At 41.8% G+C, this 25,819-nt stretch overlaps 1 protein-coding gene across 6 annotated transcripts in view; it reads left to right on the top strand.

Moving 5' to 3' along the window:
• Positions 1 to 25,819, top strand: part of pde9a (phosphodiesterase 9A) — a 123,207-nt gene that overhangs the window by 62,854 nt on the left and 34,534 nt on the right. For 5 of the 6 annotated variants that reach the window (XM_038719736.1, XM_038719737.1, XM_038719738.1 and 2 more), the window contains 3 exons: positions 2,970 to 3,013; positions 19,928 to 19,982; positions 20,179 to 20,249. In XM_038719736.1, the coding sequence (XP_038575664.1) occupies positions 2,970 to 3,013; positions 19,928 to 19,982; positions 20,179 to 20,249 (170 nt within the window). Of the gene's footprint in view, positions 1 to 2,969; positions 3,014 to 19,510; positions 19,619 to 19,927; positions 19,983 to 20,178; positions 20,250 to 25,819 lie in introns of those variants that run through there. The other variant, XM_038719741.1, reaches the window with a different exon arrangement.

Below are 25,819 nucleotides of genomic sequence, written 5' to 3'. Positions count from 1 at the left end.
GTCGTCTTCAAGGTAAGTCGTTTTCGAGAAAACGTTGAGCTAACAGTCGCCTCGAGCGAACGTCGAACAGTCCTTCAACCCAACTGTCGTTAAACCAAAATAGTTTAGAGCCAACAATCGTTTCAGCTAACATCCAGCTCACAATCATCATAAGCTACTCCATCCATTCACTTACCTCTTTGAGAAGTGTCGGAAATCACCATCAGATGATGGATTATTTCGACGAACTCACCAGTCATTTTCAATGTCCAAGTCGTTTCGCGTTACAGCCTTTTGCATTAAAGTAGCTTCAAGCTATCAGCCGCTTGAACTCCCAGTCACTTCAACCTCTTAGTCGGTTCAAGCTCACATCGAGTATACAACCCATTGTAAGTCGCTTTGGATAAAAGCGTCAGCTAAATGAATAAATGTAAATACAGTCGTTTCGAGCAAACATTGGACTAACAGTCATTCCAACGATCAAGTCATTGTAAACCAAAGTTGTTTTGAGCTCAGTCGCTTTGAACTCGCTCGCTTCAAGCTCACATTGAGGTAACGTCATTTTGAGCTAAGGTCATGCTAACAGTCGTCCAAGCTAAGTCACTCACATCGCGTTAAGTCACTTCACGCTAAAGTCGCTTCAAACACTCAGTCGCTTCAAGCATAGTTGTTTCGAGCGAACATCAAACTAACAGCTTTTCTAGCTATCACGAGCCAATAGTCATTTCATTCAATCCAAAATCATTCGAGTGAACAGTCTTTCAAGCTAACAAGTTTTCAAACTAAGCGTTAAAGTGCGAAAGCCGTTTCGAGCTTAAAATTAGAGCGAGCAGTCTCTTACACTAAGTCGTTCAAGCAAACAGACTTTCGACAGTCGTTTTGAGCTAAAATCATTTTGAGTCAACAGTTGTTCGAACTAAAAGGGGCCTTCGACACCTGGAAGCCGTGATGACCCGCCCCCGCGGCTCATTCCCTGTCATTGCCAACCCGACTGTGCCACTGGTCAGGCGACCAGAAGTTTCACACTAAAGTCGTTTCGAGGGAACAGTTATCCAACGAAGGTTAAAATGAAGGGCAACTGGACTTGGTTGAAGCTACTGGAAGACGTTTCGTCCCTTATCCAAAGGACTTCTTCAGTTCTGACTGACTGGCAGGGAAACTCAGCTATTTAACCTCAGTGGGGTCGTTATCCCGGGTCATCGATACCGCTGGTTCGTTAGTGTTCCTTGTTGCTGTGACGACAGTCGTTACAGTCGTTAAGACTACCTGTGGCCAAGACTGAACGACCATCGTTGGTATCTTCACCTGAGGCCAATAGGTTATGTTTATTGAGTTTCCTGGGAAGTGATGAAAGGACAGCATTGTAAGTGGGGGATAAGTGGTGGCGTAGACCCCCTCCCCTGTTCAATGACGGCTTCTCAACCCTGGTGTACGATGGTCGTTCAGTCTTGGCCACAGGTAGTCTTAACGACTGTAACGACTGTCGTCACAGCAACAAGGAACACTAACGAACCAGCGGTATCGATGACCCGGGATAACGACCCCACTGAGGTTATATAGCTGAGTTTCCCTGCCAGTCAGTCAGAACTGAAGAAGTCCTTTGGATAAGGGACGAAACGTCTTCCAGTACCTTCAACCAAGTCCAGTTGCCCTTCATTTTAACCTTCGTTGGATAACTATGACCTGGATGACTAAGAATCTTCATAGACATCGAGGGAACAGTTGTTACAATTAGAAGGGGCTTTCGGCACCAGGATGCCAAAGACTACCTCTGCTCGCTCCCAGTCCACGGTTTGGGGGTTCTATAAGGATAGATGGTTCGCAGCGGAATGGTCGCCAAAAGCTTAACATTTACAGCATAGCTCTCTCTCGTGCTAGAGGCCAGCTTGAAGACCTCCCGCCACGTCACAACTAGTACAACGTAATCGCATCACTTAGTCGTCCCGAACCTTAGAAGCTACGTTCACACCCACTCGTGTTTCATCTCCCTGCATCTCCCCTCGTCTCAACCTTCGGCGTCATACTTGCAATTCAGACTCATTCCCCAAACAACACCGCGTTCTACTAAAGAAACCATCTTTTCTCCGGAGTCCAATGACCCTGAACCCTTGCAAGACCCTCTTGAACTATTGCTACCCTTTCAGCCTCCAACATCATTCCCAATACATATCATGCGCCGCTGATCCTCCCAAACGTACCATCATCACACTCATTCAGATCTCAAAGACCTCAGATCAGCCAATGCTCTCACGTAACTAGAACCTTTTGGGGGTCCGTCGTGCCCGGGTGCTATGCCGGATTTCCCTATCGTAGCTTCCCCACAACACCTCTAATGTCTATTCAGCAACTGCAAGCCTCGTACATCTTTGTGTCGATCATCAATAAATCACTTAATCGTACCTGTTGATTGTGTGATCCTTGCTAGTGAAAAACTTTAAAATGGACTCATAGTAGAGAATGAGAGCTGTTAAAAACCGTAATTTTTAATTAATTAGTCACTGGATATTGGTAGGGACATGCTGTTTGGTAGATCACAGTGACCTTCAATGAGACATCAGCAGTCCAGTTCATTCAAATTGTCCACTTATACCAAAACATAAAGGTGGACTGACCATCAGTTATTCTTAGTATCTAAAACATGCTTTGTCAAGCTTGATGTGTGTGTGTGTGTGTGTGTGTGTGTGTGTGTGAATGTTTGCTATTGTAAGGTTAAATCTGACACCTATTATTTGATGATCATCATCTGAGAGTAATCTTCCTTGTAAACAGTGTGTGTGTGAGCATGTTTGTCTGTCTTCCCACTTGAATAAGCAAAACAAGACTAAATCAAATAAATCAGAAGAACCTTAATAAACTGATTTGAGCTACAAACCAAGAAATAAAACTAAGGTAAAGTTGCAGATCAACATTGATCAATGTGGAATTTATTTCAGCTTCACAGCATCTCTACTCTCCAAACTAACCAGTGTATGTGTCCTGTTGTTTTGAAGGTCACCGTACCGAGTGGTGCCTATGACTGGAGGACAGCTTGCTGGTGAGTTCCAGGGACTACACACACACACACACACACACACACACACACACACACACACACACACACACACACACACTAACTCACTCAGATCTATTAAATGTTAAAGTATGAGCTTAAAAGCATACAAGTGTGTAGCAAATACAGACATCAGAATGTATTTGTGTGGGTGTGGTTGTGTGGTTGTGAGGACCCAAATGCAGGACACGGATACAGGCAGGTTTAGTTCAGTGATTAAATTAAACAAAGGTAAGCTTCCTTACAAGCAATGGTTGAGTCCAAATAATAATACAAAACAGCAAGGTAGGCAGGAACATGAGGCAGTGACAGGCGATAGAGCACTACAAGGTACATAGAACCAACAAGATTGAGAAACAGAGTGTAATATATACACAGGGTTAACGAGCTGGGAGGGAATATACAGGTGAGATACATGAAGACAGAACTTACAGCCAGAACACAAACAAGTTACAAAACTGAAACAACCGAATACAATGAGGCCAACTAAAATAGGGCAAACAGAACGACAAGACAAACCTTGAAACTGAACGGAACAGATCAGAATTATGAGTAAACAAACCACAAGCAGACACAGACCATGAATAACATTACAATAAAACAGGCAGAGGTAACCAACTAAACTAGACAGAACAGGGAACAGGAAACAAGTAGACTGAACACAAGACACAGAAACACAGAGCAGACAAGGCAAAAATAATACAAACACAATAGATCGACTGATATGTTTTTTTCCGGGACGATCCCGATACTGATTATTAGTAACCAATTAGACCGATGACCGATATTTGGAACCAATATACATTTAATCTGGGTGTCAAAATGTAAAATAACTCCAACACAAAACTTTGTTTAAAATAACAAGATTAAAATGAATTGTCATGTTTAATCTTTATAAATAGTAAATTAATTATTAATTAGAGATACATCCCACTTGTTAACGAAGAGTGATAAACTTTGTCTTTACCTGCTGCCATTTATATTGTATTTATTTTATATTGTGAGGATTTTATTGATACATTTATTGGTTCTGTTTTCATCTATAATCGTATTGGTTATTTTCATTACTAAATAATTGCCTTTTAAAAATATGTTATGTAGCCCTCCCACTCAATTCCACTTTTTTTTTTGGATTTATCATGTGCATGGGGAATGAATTGGTGAGGGGTTACTAGAATTTAAACTTGGGATGTATTTACAGCAACTAACAACTTTGGCTTGCATGTCGCTGTTCTTTCCTCAGCTTTGTCTTTTTTTCCGTCTGTGTTTCTTTTCCAATTTTCCCTTTTAGTCCGCCCCCTCAAAACCCGGTAGGCTGCAAAACTGCTTTCTGATTGGCACTGATTGGATTATAAACAAAACTGACACCTGGCCACCCAATACAAAAGAAAATGACCTGGGAGGTTCAAGGGCTACTCCCAACAGAGGATTTTTGAACACCTCGCAATTATAACTTAATTAATACATACAAAAAGGTATTACACACCAGCAGGGGCGGACTGACACAAGAATTCAGGCCGGGAATTTGACTCGGCCCCAGGCCACCTTGTTCACACAAACACCAAACTACTACTTTTTGCGGACTAACCTTTTTATATACTGTATAGTACATTACAGTATAGAGTATGGTCTAGACCTGCTCTTTTAGGAAAGCGCTGTGAGATAACTGTTTTTGTGATTTGGCGCTATATAAATAGAATTGAATTGAATATACAGTTAGGGGATTTATATACAGGCAGGGGTTTTCAAAGTGACTGCGGGCCTCTCCTCAGACAAAGCTTGGGAAATGCCTACTATTGCTGTTTGACATAACTTCTGACTGCACCAAGTAGTTTTAATAAAGGTCTGTCCTAAGCCATTTATTAGTTTCTGACTCTGATGGGGGGAAACCTACTGTAGCTCTGAACTCTCACACATATATGCTATTCTATGTGATCTCCTTTAGATAACTAATGCAATAAGTAATGTAATATTGTTTCATTTCCATTCCCTGAGCCTCCCCTGAAACTGTTTGGAGCCCCCCTAGGGAGGCCCGCCTCACACTTTGAAAACCCCTGGTCTATGGGACAAATCCAGGTACCAAACCAGGTATAGTCTTTGCCGTGTTCATCTACTGACTTTTGGGACTGACCATTAAAGTAGCGTATGTGAACACTTAAGTTTTCAAGATGAGGGTGGAGCTTCATCACAGTGCCCACCTGCTACCAAGTCATTTAATACCAAGTTTACATGACCCCCGGACTCACTGAGTGTGTCTGCATCGCGGCTGCCGGAGCGGATGACAGCCATTCTAGTCTGTGCTCACACCAGAAGCACTGCGGGGCATCCCAGAAGTGTCTCCTGCTCTGCTCCAGAGAGAAGAAACCAGTGTATTTTTGCGTGGCATCTGTCAAGCAGCACTGAGTAGATGAACCGGGCAGGAAGTCAGACATAAAACAGTGAGAATCCGGTCAATTTTCAAAGTAAAATACCCTGTACAGACTCCTGATCGTATGTCAACAATAAACACAGTTAAAACAGAAACAATTTAACTAGATAGCCTAATTAATCATAGTAGAAGTACATAAAGCCAGCACTAAACACCAAATCAACATAATCTAAACATGTCAGCAAAATCACACAGGCAAAACGCTCTTATTCTGAAATGCTCCTTGTGGGATGAGCAAACTAATGCGGGCCACAGTGAAGAAGAAAGTAGAATCACAAAAGGACAAATAACAAGTTATTAACGTTGTGCAGGCTGCACACCCTGCTGCTGAATGCTGAGGGGCTTCCAGTGGAAGTTGAAGCCAACAGAGGACGGAACTAAACGTAAGCTATGGAAGGCTTCAAACCCTAAGTCCGCCCCTCAGACTCCCCATTATGCATTGTTGGGAAGGGAGTTTTGTTCAAATTTGCTAATAAGTTTCCCAATTGTTTAAAATACAAATGTTACTTTATGATTGATGTATTGTTAAAATGTGTCTGCTTAGAATATGTTTTTTGTAGGTAATTGTTATTGTTGTGGTGGTTTACCATTGAAACCATGAGTTAAGGGACTGTTTCATTTGATAAGATGAGTTGAAGCTTCCCTGCAGCTGTCTGAGCTGAGTTTGTAGAACGTGAACAGAGTGCGCGCTCAAGTTTGCTACGCAAAGTGTTAATGGATAGCATAAAAGTAATTAGCTATAACGTTAAGGGCCTACATAGCCCTGTAAAGAGGAAAAAGATCTTCAATGAGCTTAAACATCATAAATGTACAATAGCCTTTATACAAGAAAGCCACCTATCAGACTCTGAACATACGAAACTTAAGAGAATTTTTCATCTCATAGAAGGCGCGGGGTGGCAATATTGTTGCATAGCTCGCTACAGTTTCGCTTACACTCAGAAATTACAGATAGAGGTTTATCTGTGGTGGTGTTTGTGGTGTGTCTCCATGCTGAATATCTATGCTCCAAATGAAAGCAATCCTACATTCTTTAAGAAAATTTGTCAAATGATTGTAGAAAAAACTGAAGGAATCATTTTGATTGGAGGCATTCTGTCAAATAGTATGGATAAAAACCCACAATCAATTGCCATGCCTTCAGGGGCCAGTAGGATTCTAAAGCAAATGACGGAGGATCTAGGTCTCCTTGATGCATGGAGACACATACACCCAAAGGGCCAGGATTAAACATTCTATTCAAATCCACACTCCTCATACTCCAGCATTGATTATTTCTTTGTCACTAAAACTGACTCTCACAGAGTACTGGATTGTAAAATACATAACATAACCGTAAGTGACCATGCCCCAGTTAGTTTGATCTGGGTAGGTGTTCTAGCCCACGCCTATGGCACTTAAAGGTCTCACTCCTAAATGATGATGCATTTAAGGATCATATAAAGGCAGAATTGGCTCAGTACCTTCACTTCAATGACACGAGCGGGACATCACTAGTTTTGAGGGGAAAGATTAGTCAGCTAAGACAAGACTTCGGGAAGCCAACGATTGGAACAGAGACATAAAAGCCAACTATCTACAAATGATCTAACTCAGCTTGATGAAGCCAGGAGGGCCTTGGGAGACTTGCTCACAGATAATATATAAATTTCTCTCTGGCACCGCGCAAGATGGCAGCCTCTGGATTATGCTCCGCAGTGCTTTTTGTGTTTTTGTTTATTAACTCTGTTTTCTGCTGTCCCTCTCTGGTAACTTTTACCAGAGAAGAGCTCTTAAACATCGGACTTTCAACTGCTAACACTATTACACCGCTCCTGATCGAACCTGGAACTTTCCCGGAGTTATTAGTTGAAGGAGCGGCACCTCTGTTTGGGATCCTTCGGAAACAGGAAGGGGAAGGTGAGCTGGCGCACTGGTTAAACTGAGACAGCGGGGTTTTTGCACTGTACTCCCTTTGAAGAGGATGTGCGGCAGCTCTTTCAGAGGCAGAAGATCAGGAAGGCTCCTGGCCCCGACAGTGTCTCCCCATCCTGCCTGAAAATCTGTGCTGACCAGCTGGCCCCCATCTTCACACAGATCTTCAACAGATCACTGGATCTGTGTGAAGTTCCCTCCTGCTTCAAACACTCCACAATCATCCCAGTCCCCAAAAAACCCTCCATCTCTGGACTAAATGACTACAGGCCTGTCGCCCTGACATCTGTAGTCATGAAGTCCTTTGAAAGACTGGTGTTGGCCCACCTGAAGGACATTACAGGCCCCCTGCTGGACCCCCTGCAGTTTGCCTACAGGGCTAACAGGTCAGTGGATGATGCTGTCAACTTGGGTCTGCATCACATCCTGCAACACCTCGACTCTCCAGGGACACATGCAAGGATCCTGTTTGTTGACTTCAGCTAGGCGTTCAACACCATCATCCCGGACATCCTCAGCTCCAAACTCACCCAGCTCACTGTGCCAGCCTCCACCTGTCAGTGGATCACAGACTTCTTGACTGACAGGAGACGGCAAGTGAGGCTGGGAAACCTGGACTATCAGCACTGGCGCCCCCCAGGGGTGTTTGCTCTCCCCACTGCTCATCTCCCTCTACACCAACGACTGCACCTCAGGAGACCCATCTGTCAAACTCCTGAAGTTCACTGACGACACAACGGTCATCGGCCTCATCCGGGACGGTGATGAGTCGGCCTACAGACAGGAAAGAGCCCCCCCACTCTGCCCCCATCACCATACTCAACAGCCCTGTGTCTGCTGTGGAATCCTTCAGGTTTCTGGGATCCACTATATTCCAGGACCTAAAGTCATCAGGAAGGCCCAGCAGAGGATGTACTTCCTGCGCCTGCTCAGAAAGCTCAACCTGCCTAAGGAGCTGCTGTACATGGGGCGGCTGTGGAGGTAGAGCGGGTTGGCCGTTAATCGGAAGGGCAGCGGTTCAATCCCTGGCTCCCCCTGGTTGCGTGTCGAAGTGTCCTTGGGCAAGATACTGAACCCTGAATGAGTGAGTGTGAATGTTAGTTTCTGTTTGAGCACTTAGGCTCAGTGTATGAATGTGTGTGACTGGACACTTACCCCAAATTACTCCCAATGAGCAAGCTAGCATGTTGAATGACTGAATGAATGCTTTGGTTCAGGTAGAAAAGAGCTTTATACAAGCAGTCCATGTATTGTGATATAATTCCAAGAACACATCACAACCCTAGTTATGAATGTTTCTTGTACTTGTGTTCTGTTTCCTATTTCCACATGCTTTGTTAGGGCCTGAGCACTAAACGTGTGAGGTCCCTATTGACACTGAAGGGATTATTTATTTATGTTTTTTTTTTTTCTGCAAACTGTCTGCTTCAGTTGTCTTAAACATGCAGACAGCAAAAGAGACATTGGAATAAAAACATGACAAAGTATTAAATGTGGAGATTTGTTACACCGTTCTCTTTTGGCCCACACCCACACAGCCACCCACGCATACACACACCAGGAAAAACATACATAAAAAGCTCCTGATCCCGTAACCACTTCACTAAGCCATATAAATAGTTTTATGTAGACTTAACATCATATCAGTGGTAGTGTTGAACTCGGACACGGACCTCCTAAAACTGATCTGGTCCACAATCACTCCACTGCCACTCCTCCCTCTTTTCACAACAACCCTAATCATAAAACACAATCAGCCACAACAATTCACTGACTGGTAGAGATCGTATAGTCATTTCACTCAGATCAAAAGAGCAAAGCAGTGGAGAAGTCAACAACTGTTCATGTCCATGTTTTGTCAGACAAATGTGTTGTCCTATGTTAATACAGCACTGCATAACAACTGATTCACATTGAAGCATCATCACTGACAGGAATGCACACTGAATATATGCATATGTAGAACAAATCCTTCAGACAGAGTAAGGATGGCTTTGACAGCAGAGTGAGGGGATGAAAAGAAAGATACATATAGTGTCCAACTAAACTCTTAAACTGAGATGTCACGCACGCAAGAGCAATTGTGAAGCTCACTGTGGGTGGCTTCTTGCCTGACTCCACGTAATGGCTTCAACATGACAATGGCTCCGCTGCGTTATGGAACCCATTATTTTCAGTGCACCGGGAAAAACGGGGCATCCATACAATCATGGAAACATACCATTAGCAGGCCATTAGATAGAAGTAGGACAAACATATAGAGTTCAAAAGATTGGTGAGATTTAGTAGGGTAGCAAGAAGAAACAGTCCGTTATGTTTCTCTGTCAGAAGTGTAAGAAAGAAAGAAGGCAGCTGATTCAAACTCTCACCCTTAATAGCTATTCAAAGGACAGCTATGTGACAGGCGGTAGTAGGTGACGGGGAAAGCGAGCGGGGCAGAGGAAAACATGAGAGCTTGGTTTCAGTCTGGCAGTTAATGTACAGTGTAGGTCGCAGTGTGTCTTTTTGTTTTTTTTAAGTGTTTTTTTTACTTTTCAATTTCTGCCTTACCTCAAGCCCCCCTGATCGATACCACTCTCACTCTCCTTTCTCTTACCTGGGAATAAAAAAAAAAAGATGTGGGTCAGAGGAGAAAAGGACGGAGGAGGAAGGAGAAGGGAGGAAGGAAGAGACGTTTTATTCAATGACATTTATCCACATGTCAAGTACACAAATGATCAAAATACCATTTCTCAAGGCCCATGGTGCTCAATACAAGATTACAGTAATCAACTTACAATACACTAGATATAGAGTACGGTCTAGACCTGCTCTTTTATGAAAAGCGCTGTGAGATAACTGTTGTTGTGATTTGGCGGAGTGAACATGGAATGGCTGGAGCATTTTAAAGTGTGTAGTTCAACCCCTGTCTGAATATATATTAATAACAGCATCATCAGAAATGAAATTATCAGCAACAGAGGTCAGTAATAATTCTGTAATAATGTAATAATGCTATGCAACGTTAGCTATAATATGAAGTTACATTAAATAGCTGCATTTCATTACTACCTACTTAGTTGGATTGTTACAAATACTTTGAAGTACCAAGTAGTCACACAGTAAGAAAAATACATCTTTATCCTATTCCATTTACTATCTCATCGTAGCCCTCCTAATCGTAATGAGGTGCCTAGAAATTCCCACCCCTAGAGGTGATGCATCGTGATGTATCGAGGTATCGAATCAAATTGTTGACTGGATAATTGTAATCAAATCAAATAGTGAGACCGGTGAAGATGCACACTCCTACACTTCATACCAGTTGGTGGTGGTAATGCACCAATTAAGAAGAAGAATCACGTAAAACAAAATGGAGGAAGTGAAAAGAAAAAGGAAACAGCTGTGCTCAGGGAGTAGAGCAGTCGTCCCCTGGTTTTATCCCCGGCTCCCCCAGTCTGCATGTCAAAGTATCCTTGGACAAGATAATGACTCCCAAATTGTGAATGTGTATTATTGTGCATTTCTGTTTCTGTTGGCAGAGGCACCTTCAGTGAATAAATGTGTGAATGGGATGAATGTGATGTAGTTTAAAAATGCTTTATGTGGTCAGAAATACGTATATATATATAAGGGGCGGCTGTGGTTCAGGAGGTAGAGCGGGTTGGCCGTTAATCGGAAGGTCGGCGGTTCGATCCCTGGCTCCCCCTGGTTGCGTGTCGAAGTGTCCTTGGGCAAGATACTGAACCCCGATTTGCCCCTGGCGGCTATTCCGCCAGTGTATGAGTGAGTGTGAATGTTAGTTTCCGTTTGAGCACTTAGGCTCAGTGTATGAATGTGTGTGACTGGTGAATGCAGATGTAGTGTAAAAGCGCTTTGAGTGGCTCTGTACAAGTACAGACATTTACCACTGACATTGTCTTTCATGACACATGTTTGTGTTCATACAGAGACATCACATCAAATGCAAACATATTTTCATTCAAGTAGTCATGTCAAGTGTGTTTTTAGTTGGCAATAAACATAGCTTAGCTTTGTGTTGCACATCTGAATAAAAACTCAGTGTGGCTTTGAATATCTTTACTGTAGGCTGCAACATACACAAGCAGATCGGTACATTGCTTGTTGCGTTCACGTTTGGCACTGTAGGGGTGAAATTTGCTGAATACCGTGAGTTCTAAAATGCACCAACGGCTACTTGTCGGGCTATATAATGCCTGCATTGTTGGCACGGAGCAGACCTGAAAGTTCAGACTCCCTCACAACTTCTTGACCGTTGCCTTTAAGCAGTTTTATATCACTGCCAGGGACACATTGAGCAGGCACCATTTACTTATATCAAATGATGACATAGTGTAGTGTGTTTGGGGTGGTGATGGCGCATAGATAAGATGCTTGCCTTTGGTGTGGAAGACCTGGGTTCAATTCCCACTGTGAGACATCCACCATTGTGTCCCTGAGCAAGACACTTAACCCCTAGTTGCTCCAGAGGCGTGCGACCTCTGACATGTATAGCAATTGTAAGTCGCTTTGGATAAAAGCGTCAGCTAAATGAATAAATGTGTTTGCAGCTATGTTCCCTGATTCGGGAATATGCTAAATAATATTACTATTATAGGAAACATCTCTTTCTATCTATTCATCTCTTTCTAAGAAATTGTTTTGACATTTTTTTGAGGTCTTAAATTATATTTGTTGAGGTCTTAAAATGTCTTAAAAGCATAAAATGTGAGCATAAAAATGGTGCAAGAATCCTGTCCTGACATTACTCCCTAAACAGTATACTAATAAGGAAATACATTTGGCGCGCCTATATTTATGCAGATTAGTATTCTGCATAAAACTCCTGTTTTATACAGCTCCATGTATCATCCATCATGTTATGGGTATTACAGACACCATTTCTAACATGTACTGCCATGTTACGTTACATGTACATGTCTCAATGTCATCAGCAACAGTTGGCTTAGCTGCTAGGTTAACATAGCTAACAACAATTCACTTGCACCGAAACATGATTAGTGGAAATGATCAGCCGACTTTACCGCTGACTATTTACATTTATTTACATGCGTACATTCCTTGCATTTACTGCTTACCTGCGACATACACAAGCAGATTGTTATTGTTATCAGCACATGGTCTGTTCAGACACAAATTACAGCCATGCACTACCTTGTTGCTGCTGATCCTAACATTACTCACTAAGCAATATTCCATCTTGTGGTAAAAGTGGGAAATAACGCTTACTTTTTAACATACCCAGCATGTGTACAGGCTGTGGCGGTTTTGGGGGGGCCAACAGGGGCCAGTGCCCTTGTAACACAGACCTTGGACCTCCCTGAAGCAACCTCCATGTGGCCCAGCACATAATCTAATAGATATGACAACAAAAGTAAACTACATGTATAGTGAATGGAAGTCGTGTGAGTTTCACATGCTCTGCACCGATCACCGCCATTCAAGGTTCACTAACTGACTGACCTGCAGCCTCTCCGCTCCTCTGTGTCTGCAGAGTGACTCCACACACACAAACACACACACGGAGCAAAGTCAGCCAGCTGATCAGCGGACATTGACGACAACTACGCTGGTTAGTGTATGTACGTGGTGCAATAAAGACTTCGCGAGTAAAAAGCCAATTCTTTACCAACACACCTGTTTAATAAGCATAAACACGCAAAATGCAATGTTTTAATCTGCTCACTCCCTCATCCACTGCAGCTGTGTTTTGGTTTTACACAAGCACAGCGCTAGTTCAGATAATAGCTTATTGTTACAAACAAGCTAAAGTGAAAGCTGTCTGTCTTTAGTAACTGTTCAGCTTAGTTTGCCACATACATTAAAAAATGGCACATTATAAACTCAGCTGGTGGAGACAGACCAGTCCTCTGTGTCCTGGTTTTAAAGTCCATCTTGTAAGTAGATAAAGTGTTGTAATTAATTAATCAAATTAACTGAATTAATTGCATATTGAAATTAGCAGTGAGAAGTATTTTAAAATATTTTAATTCAAATTGATTTTGGTAGATGAGTGCATCATTGACAATAAAAAAAACTTATTTAGCTTAACATCTTTATTTCCCACACATTCATAACCTTTTTGTCACTGTTCTTATGCAATAACAATACCACAACAACTTTCATTTTAACACTAATAGTGTTTTTGTGGTATTAAAGACCTTTAAGATACCTGCCTCATCAGTTTGTAGTCACCACTGCACTGAACAAGAACAGGTCAAGCCTGACCACTGACTCCGCCTAAGGCATGTTATGGCTGCGCCACGGTTTTGTTCCATCCTGAGCCTGGTGTCAACGTCTACTGGAAGCATCTCAGAAGCCTGTCTCACGTTATTGACTTGTTATTATTTGTTCTTTTTGTGCTTCTACTACCTCCTTCACAGATCTCTGTGACCCCGTTTTGTTCCGTCGTCAGCAGGCTGAATGTTCCACAAGGAGCATTTAAGAATCAGAGCATTTTGCCTGCCTGATTTTGCTGACATGTCTAGACCGCGTCTGGTGTACTCTCAAGCATTGACTAGAATGACGTAGCCGCAACCACGGCTGCGCTGGAGTCAGTGGACTTTAGGCAAGTCACAGTATACTGCTAACTACCAGCATGTTTACAGTCAGAGTGCTAAAATAGTTAAAAATACTCATACATAGGCTAACATAGACACTTGGATACTCAATGTTTTTTTTTAAATATAATCAAAACCCACTATGCAGCCCCATTAAATAGATATAGCTCTGTGTGTGTGTGCGCGCGCGCGTGCGCATAACAATGAAAGCCTTCACCTTCAGCTCTCCCTGGCTCAGCTTCCCCTGTGATGGACCTTGCGTCTGTTTATACTAACATATGCATAAGAAGAACATCAGTATGAAATATTACAAACCGTAATATAGGCTGTCCTCGACTAAGGATTTACATAGTTGAATCAGAATTGTCAGGTCTTCCCTGATAGTCAAATCATGAAACCTATGTGTGTTTGTGCGCAGCGATTGCGAGCGGGAGGGGCGGGGTTACACACGGTAGCTCCGCTTTAATCTTGAGAACTGCAGAGCTGAAGTCTCTATTCATTATTCAGTGTAACTTACACTGTACATTTCCAGCTAAACTGAGTCTTATTGTTGACCATTTTCTATCTGCTTGCCTGCCATTCACTGGTCTTGTGCTCAGTTTTGCCTGTGTGATGTGCGGCCGACAACGACATGCAGGTCGCGGTTCCTAGCAGGTCTGTTTCAAGTGCTATTTAAAAACGATATAATATTCTTTGTGTGGTTCATCAATGGTGATAAATGATTCGAACAACTCTGCACAACACCGGTGAGGCTGAGGCTCTACTGCAAGTGATACTCTTTGGCCTGCCAGGTCGCAGATCATTTTTCTGTAACTGTTTAATTGAAATTAATGGGTTATTTGTATCTGTAAAAATATTTATTTCTGCTGCAAAGTTGGACATTTAACATGATTCTAAGGGCATTCAAGGAACTGCAGTTTTTGGCACTTCCGGGATGGCTTAATTTTTTGGCCCCAGAGGTTGCCTCTTGAAAAAAACAAAAGCTATCTGGTAATGATTGTTAAATTTTGGTACGCAAGCAGATGAACACACAGTGACAGTGTCAGAGGGGTCTGTTTAAGCTTACATGTTTGTATAGTTAACTTGCAATTGTGTACTCCAACAAGAGAAAGATATTGACACGCAAGGGCATCACTTTGTGTTGAAAAGTGGTGGGGACATTAAAACTCATTCAAAATAGGGGTGTGACAATACACTGAACTCATGAGAGACAATGATACACAATATTGGTGTCGTGAGAACAAGATGTGATGATAGACACGACCTCAGTGGGCTCAGGACATGACCTTAGCGTGATGCAATTGAGGATGAGGATTTAAAGAGTTTGATGGCCACAGGCAGGAATGACTTCCTGTGGCGCTCTGTGGTGCATTTTGGGGGAATAAGTCTTGCACTGAAAGTGCTCCTGTGTTTGAGCAGCACATCATGGAGTGGGTGGGAGACATTGTCCAAGATGACATGTAGTTTGGACAGCATCCTCCTCTCTGACACCACCGACAGAGAGTCCAGCTCCACCCCCACAAACCCCTCACCCACCCCTAGGCCCCTCATCAACACCCACTCCAGCACCAACTCCACACACCCTACCCTTAGTTCTAATATAAACACGGGTAATTTCAAAGCTCTTGGCCATTAGCTTTATTGTGACACCGATAGAGTCTGTAACACCCATTTCCAAATTCAGTGTTGCAGACTCATCCAGGCCATGCTCGCATATATATTCAATTATTCAATATGATTACAAGGCACAAAAGGTCAGTACAGTTTTTTTTAAATCTGTCAAATTAGACTGTGACAGTTATGTTCCTCCTTTTAACTTAAAACAAGGAGAGGAATTTCCATTCAATGCTTGAGTGATTAAAGAAAAGTAAAATCAAACATTGAAGAAATTACTGCAAAGCATTAAATAATAAAATCGAATTATGAGTGAACAAATAAACATACTACATCCTTCAAATTCAATCTTGAGAGCTAGATTAATCGAGGTATTGGTCAAATTATGTGCAAAACTGGTCAGTTTTCTTGAGGCTGTTACAGGAGAACTTGTGGGTGTTATTAATCTTTATTAATATAAAGGCAAACACAAAATTCAGGTGGCAGGTGACAATATAATATAATGCAGTAAAGCTATCAGGAACTTTGTGCTACTTTTAAATATGTTTCTCCTGTAGATAAACCTTGACAAGGTTACAAGGTTGTTGTATAACAAAACAAATCTTTGTAGTCCCTTCATGCTGCACACACACACAACAGATTAACATATTAATATCTGAATACACATTAAATGTGTATAAAAATATTTTCTCATGTAATATAATCTGTACTAAGTCGACACACATGTATGATTTAGATTAGTCTTCCCTCCTCTTTTGTCTTTGCCTTTATTTGGGGAAGTAATCTCTTAAAATATGACTATGGCACCTTTTCTCTCCTCAGTGATAAATGAATTAATTTCAATTCAGTGATAAACTCCGGACATTAATAGCTCCTGTGCTTCAGCAGTTTTTCTGCACATGTTCAAAACTTTCTGCACATTCAGAATCCCTCCCCCATAGACCCCATAGATCGTTGTTCTCTGACATGTTGAGAAAAAAGTCGTAATATTACAAGAAAAACGTATTATTTAATGAGAATTCATAATATTTTTAAACAGTCTATCTGCCCCATACTGTGCTGTGGACTAGCCTGCGTTATTGCTCTGCTGATTTGGCCCCTTTAGCCCATGTGCAGACTCAGAACTGTTTGGGACTGTACTAATGGATGAGAGGAGGAGGTGGAAAAATGAAACTTACTGAAAACACTTCTGATCAGGCAGAAATCTCACCACAAATCCACGCAAATTTTGACTTCAGCACCTTAGATAAAGTGCAGCTCAGTGGCTGAGAGTTGGCAGCTCTGGTGTTATTACTTCATGGTTAAGCAAGCTAAAGCTTTGCTAGTCTGCCTAACTGTTTACTCCTCACCTTGCCTGTCATACATAGGTGCTTGTTAACACTTTTTTAGCCAGAAATTTGGCCATTGTGATTTTATTTTTCTGTGTGTGTTTTGACATTTCTTTTTCTGGGCCCCTGACAGGCTACAGTGTTCACTTAAAGCGACTCGCTTTAGTAGCGAGTGGTGGGTTATCAGATGACAAGTATGAAATATGATTTAATGATAATAATACATTTATTTATCATGTAAATAGATATAAAAAGTTTTGTTATTCATATAAGACAGTAAGTAAAGTGTTCTACTTGATCCCATTGAAGGGTCAACCATAGACCTTTGCACTGCTCCCCCCCAACGACAGGCCTGCTCCCAGTTATTTGTAATCCTCCACGCTGACCCCCTGGATGGAAACAGGGGTCACTGGTGCCTTGTCTCTCCTTAGATCCACAACCAGCTCCTTAGTCCTTAGTCTGTTGAGCTGTAGATGGTTCTGCTCACACCATGTGACAAAGTCCCCCACCACAGCTCTGTACTCAGCCTCGTCACCCTTGCTGATACATCCAACCACAGCAGAGTCATCAGAAAACTTGAACTGAAGATGGCAGGACTGGTAGTTGAAGTCTGTGGTGTAGATGGTGAAGAGGAAGGGAGAGAGGACAGTCCCCTGCGGGGCCCCGGTGTTGCTGACCACGCTGTCTGACACACAGTGTTGCAGGCGCACATACTGTGGTCTGCCAGTCAGGTAGTCAACAATCCAGGACACTAGGGGGGCATCCACCTGCATCGCTGTCAGCTTCTCACCCAGCAGGGCCGGCCGGATGGTGTTGAAAGGACTGGAGAAGTCAAAAAACATGGCCCTTGCCAGCTTGTCCAGGAGGGCGTAGGTGTGGTTGGGCAGGAAGATGAAGGCATCCTCAACTCCCAGTCAGGGCGAACTGGAGTGGGTCCAGGAGAGGTCTGACCATGGGCCGCCGCTGATCCAGAACCAGTCTCTCCAGGGTCTTCATAATGTGGGAGGTCAGTGCCACAGGTCTGGAGTCCTTGGAGCCACTTAGACGTGGTGTCTTTGGCACAGGAATGAGGCAAGATGTCTTCCACATCAGAGGGACTCTTTGGAGACTGGTGAAGGACTCCACATAGCTGGGGAGCACAGGCTTTGAGCACCCCGCGGGGCGGACACCATCAGGGCCTGCAGCCTTGTTAAGCCTAGTTCACACTACATGACAATCATTACCAGATTTTATGCCCGATTTGCATGCTGTGATCGGGGATACATCAGTGATCGATCGGCAGCCGCCACTCGTTGCGTGAACTACTCAACGACGCATCAAAACGGCTCCCAGGCTCATCATTGACACATCGCAGACGCCAGCCAGATATCTAGCATGCTAAATATCCACCGACTCGACATCCACATCCAGCCAATGAGAGCAGGCAGCTGGCAGAGCAGGCAGCTACTTTTTCACTGCAAAACACTTTTTACTCTCCTCCAGCTCTCTCTGTAGCTCAGACGATCCCTGCTACCTGCGTATGCTAATCCATTCTTTCACCCACATTCTTTGTCTTTATAATTGCTGTCTTTATAATAACAAACAACAGCTGTTTCCTGTGTAGAATCTCGTCATTTCCTGTTTTACATTTCACGTGTGTTTTCTTGACAAAACGTGGTTTGGAGACCAGCGTCAGGTGACACAGGTGCTGTCAGCTCGTGTAGTGTGTGACCCCCTGTTGCCCATCAGTCATGTACCGTCACAAGATGGCGAGTTGTGTAGTGTGAGCTGCACAGTAATCTGCCGACGCTGAAAGTCCTGTGGTCTGCACAAGCCTTGAGGGTGGAGTCTCGTCAGCTGTCTTCTCACCTGGTCAGCAGTGAAGCACAGAGGTTACAGGTTGGGGAGGGGAGGAGTCATCAGACTGGAGAGGGGAAGAGCTGTATGCATCCTTAAAGCGCACTTGTATTGCAGACTGTTCTTTCAAAGCTGAGTGTACAACAGACACTTATCACAGCAACACAAGTTTCAAAACTTTTTTCCCAACATATGCACTCCAGTTTTCAGATTTCAATTCTTATGCTTTTTTATTAGATTTCAAGCTTTCAAACACTGAGTATCAACCTTTGAAAGCTTTTTCAGTTTTGAGATATGGCTCCTCTTTAGACTACATAAAATCGTCCACATCTGAGGTTCTGGGTTGTAAAAGAATGATCAACTCAAATACAAATATGTTCAAATACTGACAGTGAGATGTTTAGTCAGTGTGGAACTACTAGACTTCATGCCAAACCCACCTGACATAATGATGAAACATCCTATTTTTAGCCCAGTAATGCTCACTAAACATGTTATCACTGGGAAAATTTCAAACAAAATTTGCCTGTTTACTGAAATTATTAGGCAGAAAGCAGTCTTTGCTTGTTGGTGATGATCCAGCCCACTTAGTCAGAGGAAGAGGAATTTCTTAACAACACTGTTAGTCTGTACTGACCTGTGACCCTCGCATGAAAAAAACGGAATGTGAGTGACACAATGTACAATTTTTTTTTTTTTTTACAATATCTCCTAGCTGTTAGTTTATTGGCCCGTTGCGTTGAACTTTGCCCACTACAGTGGAGCTTTTATCCCATGTCATGGCTTTGTGTGTCCAACCTGTTCCCAGTGTGTGAAGAGGAAGAGGAATCACAAGTGACTCATTAACACATCAAGCTTGTCTTCTTATTGTTGTTCTTATTCACTACAGAAGCTCTGTTGATCACAGATGGTGAGACCAGTTTGAAGGGGGCACATTTATTTATCTTTTCTCTTCTCACTGTCCTGGCTCTGCCATCTGTTGATTTGGCTGTCTGATATCCTGTGATAGGCTTGCATAACCTCTGTGTGTGTTTGTGTGTGTGTTTGTGAAAGAGAAACTAGGTGTGTCATCAAGTGTGTTTATCAGGACTATTGATGCACTGTACCTCTAGTTGCTATTTACTATAGGCACCTCTGTGTGTGTGTTTGTGTGGATCAACAGTCATGCCATCTGTTAACAGTGCGTGTTAACGAAGCTCCACGCTTGCTCTCTCCTCAGATAAAGAGGAACTCTTTCAGAATGTGCTGACGCAAGTAGCAGAGCAGTTTTCAAGGTAAGCAGCTGGCTGAATGCGCTCACACGGCAATAGATCTTCTCTTAACTCACTGACACCCCATGCTGTAACTACTGTAAATAATTTCTTCAGCTTACTCTATTTAATCAGGTTGCTGATTCTTGAGTTATTTTTATTTATATTTATTGTATTATAGTGTTCTGTCTCTCTCCAATCTGTGTCCATCTGACGGCAGGGCGTTCAAGATCAATGAGCTGAAGACCGAGGTCACAAACCGTCTTGCCATGTTGGAGAAGAGAGTAGAGCGTAAGTCAGTTCCCACCACCTCACTATCATATTTACACACCTCTGGAGTTTTTTGAACATGAGCAAACTAAAGCCCCTTTTCCACTGCACAGTACCAGCTCGATTCGGCTCGACTCGCCTTTGTTTGGTTTTCCATTGTGTAAATGTTGTACCTGTACCTGCTAACAGGTACTTTATTTCGTATCACCTCCATCGAGGTTCCAAGCAAGCTGAGGGAAACTAAAATGTAATGTGAAAACACGACAGAATGCTGATTGGTCAGAGAGAATATTCACTATTCACTGCATCATCATTGCTGCACCAGACAGAGGCCAGCAACAGAAAGGTTTATATTTTACAGTTTTCGTATGGAATTTCATCATTAAATCCACTTCTGAGAAGTTTTGAGGTGAGAAATCAGCTGTGTAGATTTCCAATATTGACAGTTTTACGAGAAGTGATGGCGGAACAAAAATGTGCTTGAATATTTTCGGAGTTGAGGAGCTCAGCAAGTGGCTGCGGGGAAAGAGGCAGAGGAAAACACAGCTGGAAGCTTTTCATACCGCTTATCTGTCTTTACATTCTAAATAATGTGGAAAAGTTTTAAGTTAAATCAAGAGAAAGCTGTGTGTCGCATTGAAAATTACGTCGCGGCAGTTGTGTGTGGCGTCGCTATGACGTCCAGCTGAGGGGTACTATCTCTGGGTACTACCTGCAATGGAAAACGGAGCAGGGCCAAACTGAGTCGAGGCGAGTTGAGCTGGTACTGGAAAAGCGGGAGAGGGAAACTGGTCATGATTTATGGAAATGCACATGCACACACACACACACACACACACACATACGGATGGTACAACCTTCAGGAGTAATTTGTGGGTCAGTATGTTGCCCAAGAACACTTTGACATGTGGACTGGGGGAGCCAGGGATTGAAACACTGACCTTCTGATTAGAGGTCGACCCTGACAGAGAGAGAGAGAGAGAGAGAGATTTCTGATCTATGTGGGGACCTGAATGCAAGAACTGGTATTGAACTTGATATTGTAGTCCCACAATGTAATGTCATGTTTGGCCAGACCCGTGTACATCTAATCAATCATCACTCACAGAAACAACCTTGAAAGTGTCACAAACAGTAGTGGGAGGTAGCTACTACACCTCTGTCAATCCTCAACTCTGTACTTTCTTAATGATAGGATCAGAGGAGACTCTTTATGGAAATTTACCTGCACACACTCATTGAAAAACATGTACATCAAACAAAAAATGGAAAAAAAATATTGTTTAGCTGACTGTAAAAAGGCATTTGATTCAATTTGGCACAATGGACTCTATTATAGAATCCTTCATAGTGGTATAGGAGGAAAGGTATATGACACAATCAAATCCATGTACACAGATAACAAGTGCAGCATTGAAATTGATAACAATCACTTATTTTTTTACCCAGAGGAGAGGAGTTCGCCAAGGCTGTAATTTGACTTCCATGCTGTTTAACATCTACGTAAACAAATTAGCCAGATACTTTGGTGGGCAGGGGCTCAAGTGAAAAAAGGGCACTTCTCATAAATATTAATTAATTATTTTTTTAAACAACACGTTAAATATATTAACACAACTCTGACTTCCTTACCAATTTATTTTAATTCCCATACACTCACCCTAATACTCAACATTTTCTTACAAAATAATCAGTTCACAGAGAGACCATGGTTTCTTTAGCATTCACTAGGTTTATCACAGGAGCAGGCAACAGCAGTTTTTTTTGCTACTAGTATATATTTAGAATAAATAACTGCACCAAGGAGAGGGACATAGTTTCAGCCTATGATCAGAAATATAAAGTTACTGTTTAAGGCAGGACACTTTTTCAGATTGTGGTCAATTTTCTGATTTTGGTCTGTTTTGCTTCCATGTCTTCTTTTACTCTAATGGAAAGAAAATTACTGAAATACACATTTAGATGGAGTTTGTTTTAAGCAACTACCCTTCGTCGGTTTGCATCTGTAGATTTCTTCTAAATGAACTAAAACAATCTAATTTGCATATTTGAACATAAAATTTCAGGGGAATAGAGTCTTGATTTAAGTCATTAACTGAAGAAGTTCTGTGGTGACATGCTTTAGTTATTTTGTTTATCATATTCACCTGCAAATGTGTGCAAATTAGCACATTTTAATTAGTTAACGTCTAATTTACATATCATGATCGTGATCACATTATTAGAGACAAAAACTTTACTGTATTCACTTCTTACCTGTAGTGTCTCATCAAGTAGGCTACAACATTAGTTGCCTTATCTAAACTTTAGACTTCATCACTTCATCACTTTAGCTCATTTTTATTGTAAAACAGCCGGCCTGGTAGGCTGACAAACTCGATTAGGTTACTTAAATTGGGACATTCAGTCAAAATTAAGCAGCAGACAAACAGAGAGCACACAGACTCTACAACATGCTCAGATGGACAGCCATTGTTTTATTTGTATGTATTTATTTGTTATAAACATGAGCTCCTAAAAAATTATTAAGCATTGTTTGCCAGTCACATAAATTAAATGTTACAAATCTGTTACATACGGTAGGCCTACTGCTTATATTACCTCACCATCTGTACACAAATGTAAAGGAATGTGTGTGTGAGTGAGGACGCGTGGTCATGTGGTCTGGTGTGGCTACAGTGCCAGGGCTGAATTTTTGTCCCAGTCTGCCCCTGGTGAATGCACTAAAAGAAAAAGCTCGTAGAGCTCTTGATACAATTGAACAGAAACTCTATAATATAAGTATTCCAATTAAAATCTGGTGTAAAGTAAACTAGAACAGATAGACCCTATAACACCCCCAAACAAAGCAGTCTCTCCCTACATTTTAAATAATATCATAGGCCTATTCATAACAGCAGCAAGGAGTGTGTTTTTTACAAAGCATATAGCCTAGGCCTAATGTTTCTTAACGTTACCAGCTGAAATAAAAAAATAAAGCAAGTAAATCACAACTTTTGAACAGCGTTTTTTCTGCACTTGTAGCCTATTATAAGAGCAGTATTCAGTAGTTAACGCCACTCTCTCCCTACGAGTCCAAGCATCAATGACAGTAGCTGCTGGAGTTTCTTTCTGTAAGTTTCACGTTGCTGTGCTGCTTCAATAAATCAGATGTAGAATTGTTTGTGGTTGAAAGCGTTTTTGCTGGTCGCACAGAGTTTACAATAGACGACAATGTTCTTTGCATCTTAGGCTGTGACACAATAATGGTGATACTTACAGCTGTGGAAAGAACGCCTCTCTCCCTCGTTCTCCTTTCTTCCTTTAGTTTTTGGCTAACAGTGGACATGAACAACAAAGTCAGGTGCCGCTGACCTGCTGCACAGTCCCGCTTTCACGTCAAGGATGCTGCGTTCAGTAACAAGTAACACAGTGTTACTTGGATTAGTAACTAATAATATTACTGTTTTAGAAAAGTAATTAGTTACACTACTAGTTACTGGGAAAAGTAATATTATTACTGCCCAACACTGGTTATGTCTTATTCAAATGTAGGGCCTACTGCTTTGGCAACATTGTTTAAATGAAACACTAAAGCACACTGAACTGAGACAGTGAGAGAGAGAAGCAGCCTAATACAAGGCTAATATAACAAAGAAAAGCAAAAGAACTGTAAAGGTGGTAGTAGTACAGACATCAATGAAAATGATTAATAGTTGTAATAATGCTAACATTAAACAATATAATAATAATAATAATAATAATAATAATAGTAATAATAGGACTAATAATAATTGTTGCAGTGTGTGTCTAGCAGGAACATGGGGGCAGCAGGAAGCCTGCAACCACAGATCCAGACCCCACAGCTCCAGAGCCAGAAACATGCAGAAACGATACAGTACCCTAACTACTTATTTTGTCTGATGATGATGTCAAAACTAAGAGTGTACAGCCATGCTAGCCACTCTCTGAGGGTGTCCTTTGACACAGCAGTGCTTTGAGCTGAATGCTAATGTTCTGTTTTGTTTGTTAGCATACTAACATTTGCTAATGAAAAAGTACAGGTAATTGGTTTTAAACTTAGTAGTTGTGGCTCAAGAGGTAGAGTGGGTTGCCCACTAATCAGAAGTTCGGTGGTGTGAACGCTGGTTCCCCCGGTTTGCATGTCGAAGTGTCCTTGGGCAAGATATTGAACTCTAAATTGTGAGTATATTTGAATGATTACTTTTTGTGTCTGATGAGCAGTTGGCACCTTGCATGCTAGCCTCTGCCATCAGTGTATGAATGCGTGTGAATGAGCGTAAAACACTTTGAGTAATCGGAAGAATAGTAGGGCGTTATACAGGTACCTTAAACATAAGGTTGGGTGGCATTAGAGGAATAGTCAGGGATGTAGTTATTAGGAGACCACAAATGTCTGTATGAGTTGTCATGGCAATCCACCCAATATTTAGACATTGTCATTCTATGTCTTCATTCCTGTCTGTGAAGTGTGCTTCCAAGATGAGATTCAATAGATTACTATGTTTTATCAACAGAACTATTTTGTTAATCTTAACTTTTAAAACAACAGAGAAAATATATCATTTTTAAGTACTGTACAGTACACTGATTAGTGTACATTAGTATAAAGATAACTGCATGCTTTAAATGCATGTTGTCTGAACTTGTTTCTCTACTGTTTATGAGCCTGTGATTAAATAAATTGAAGCCGCTCAAGTTATGTGGTCTCCTAACCCACCTCCAGAGTCTGCCAACCCTGTGTTGTTATTAGAATCTACTGAAAATTAACCACATTTTAGAGAGAAGAGGAGTAGAGCAGAAAGGAATATATTGTCATCTTCACGCTTACACAATATTCACCCCGGAGTCATGCAGCAATGTTCTTTCCTCTTCAGTTGAACCCTTTCCAGTTTCCAGATTCCCAGATTCCCAGTGTTTTATTAACTGTGAAGATGTATGTGTGTGTCTTCTTCTGAGTCTGCCGACCTGCTTACTGCCACTGCAGTTTACCGGCTTGTCTGATGACATCTTGGCACTCGGTATAGATGTGTCAATTCTCTCAAGATGAAAGCCAACTATAAAATATGATCATTAAAGGTGGCATGAAAGCCAGGTTTGCTGTACTTTCCTGCCATCATGTTGTGTTTATAATGTAGGTGTCAACAGGCCAGCTGTTACAGTAATTACCCACAGGAACATTTAATCAGTGATCGTTTTGCAATCATTACATTTTTCCTAGTAAGGCTGTGATTAAAGATAAAGGTCTTTTGATCTAATACAATTTCACATTCAGATACAGCAAGGTGTTCAAAAGATGTAAAAAAAGAGGGGTGGTTTCTTTGCAGCGATCAGAGAAGACAGCATTCCACTGCTTCTCTTATCAGATCTAGTGGTTTGGATGGACTTTGTTAGGAGTTGCAGTATCAATAATCCATTTCTATCCAGCCAAGTCTCATTCAGTAGAGTGAAGTCCAGGTTATGGGTATTATAACAAAAACTTATTCATCCTGACAATTAATAAAGCAAATTTTATTTTTCAAGGTGCATGGCCTTGATAGATAGTTGAACTTTAAACTGGTAATACATTGTTTAGATTCCTGTCTGTTACA

This window comes from Micropterus salmoides, unplaced genomic scaffold (assembly GCF_014851395.1).
Source record: "Micropterus salmoides isolate LMB-PRFRI ecotype aquatic unplaced genomic scaffold, ASM1485139v1 Ms_hic_scaffold_15, whole genome shotgun sequence".
Classification (NCBI taxonomy): Eukaryota; Metazoa; Chordata; class Actinopteri; order Centrarchiformes; family Centrarchidae; genus Micropterus; species Micropterus salmoides.
The sequence above is the reverse complement of the archived record's forward strand: the minus strand, read 5'-3'. Positions and strand labels throughout refer to the sequence as shown.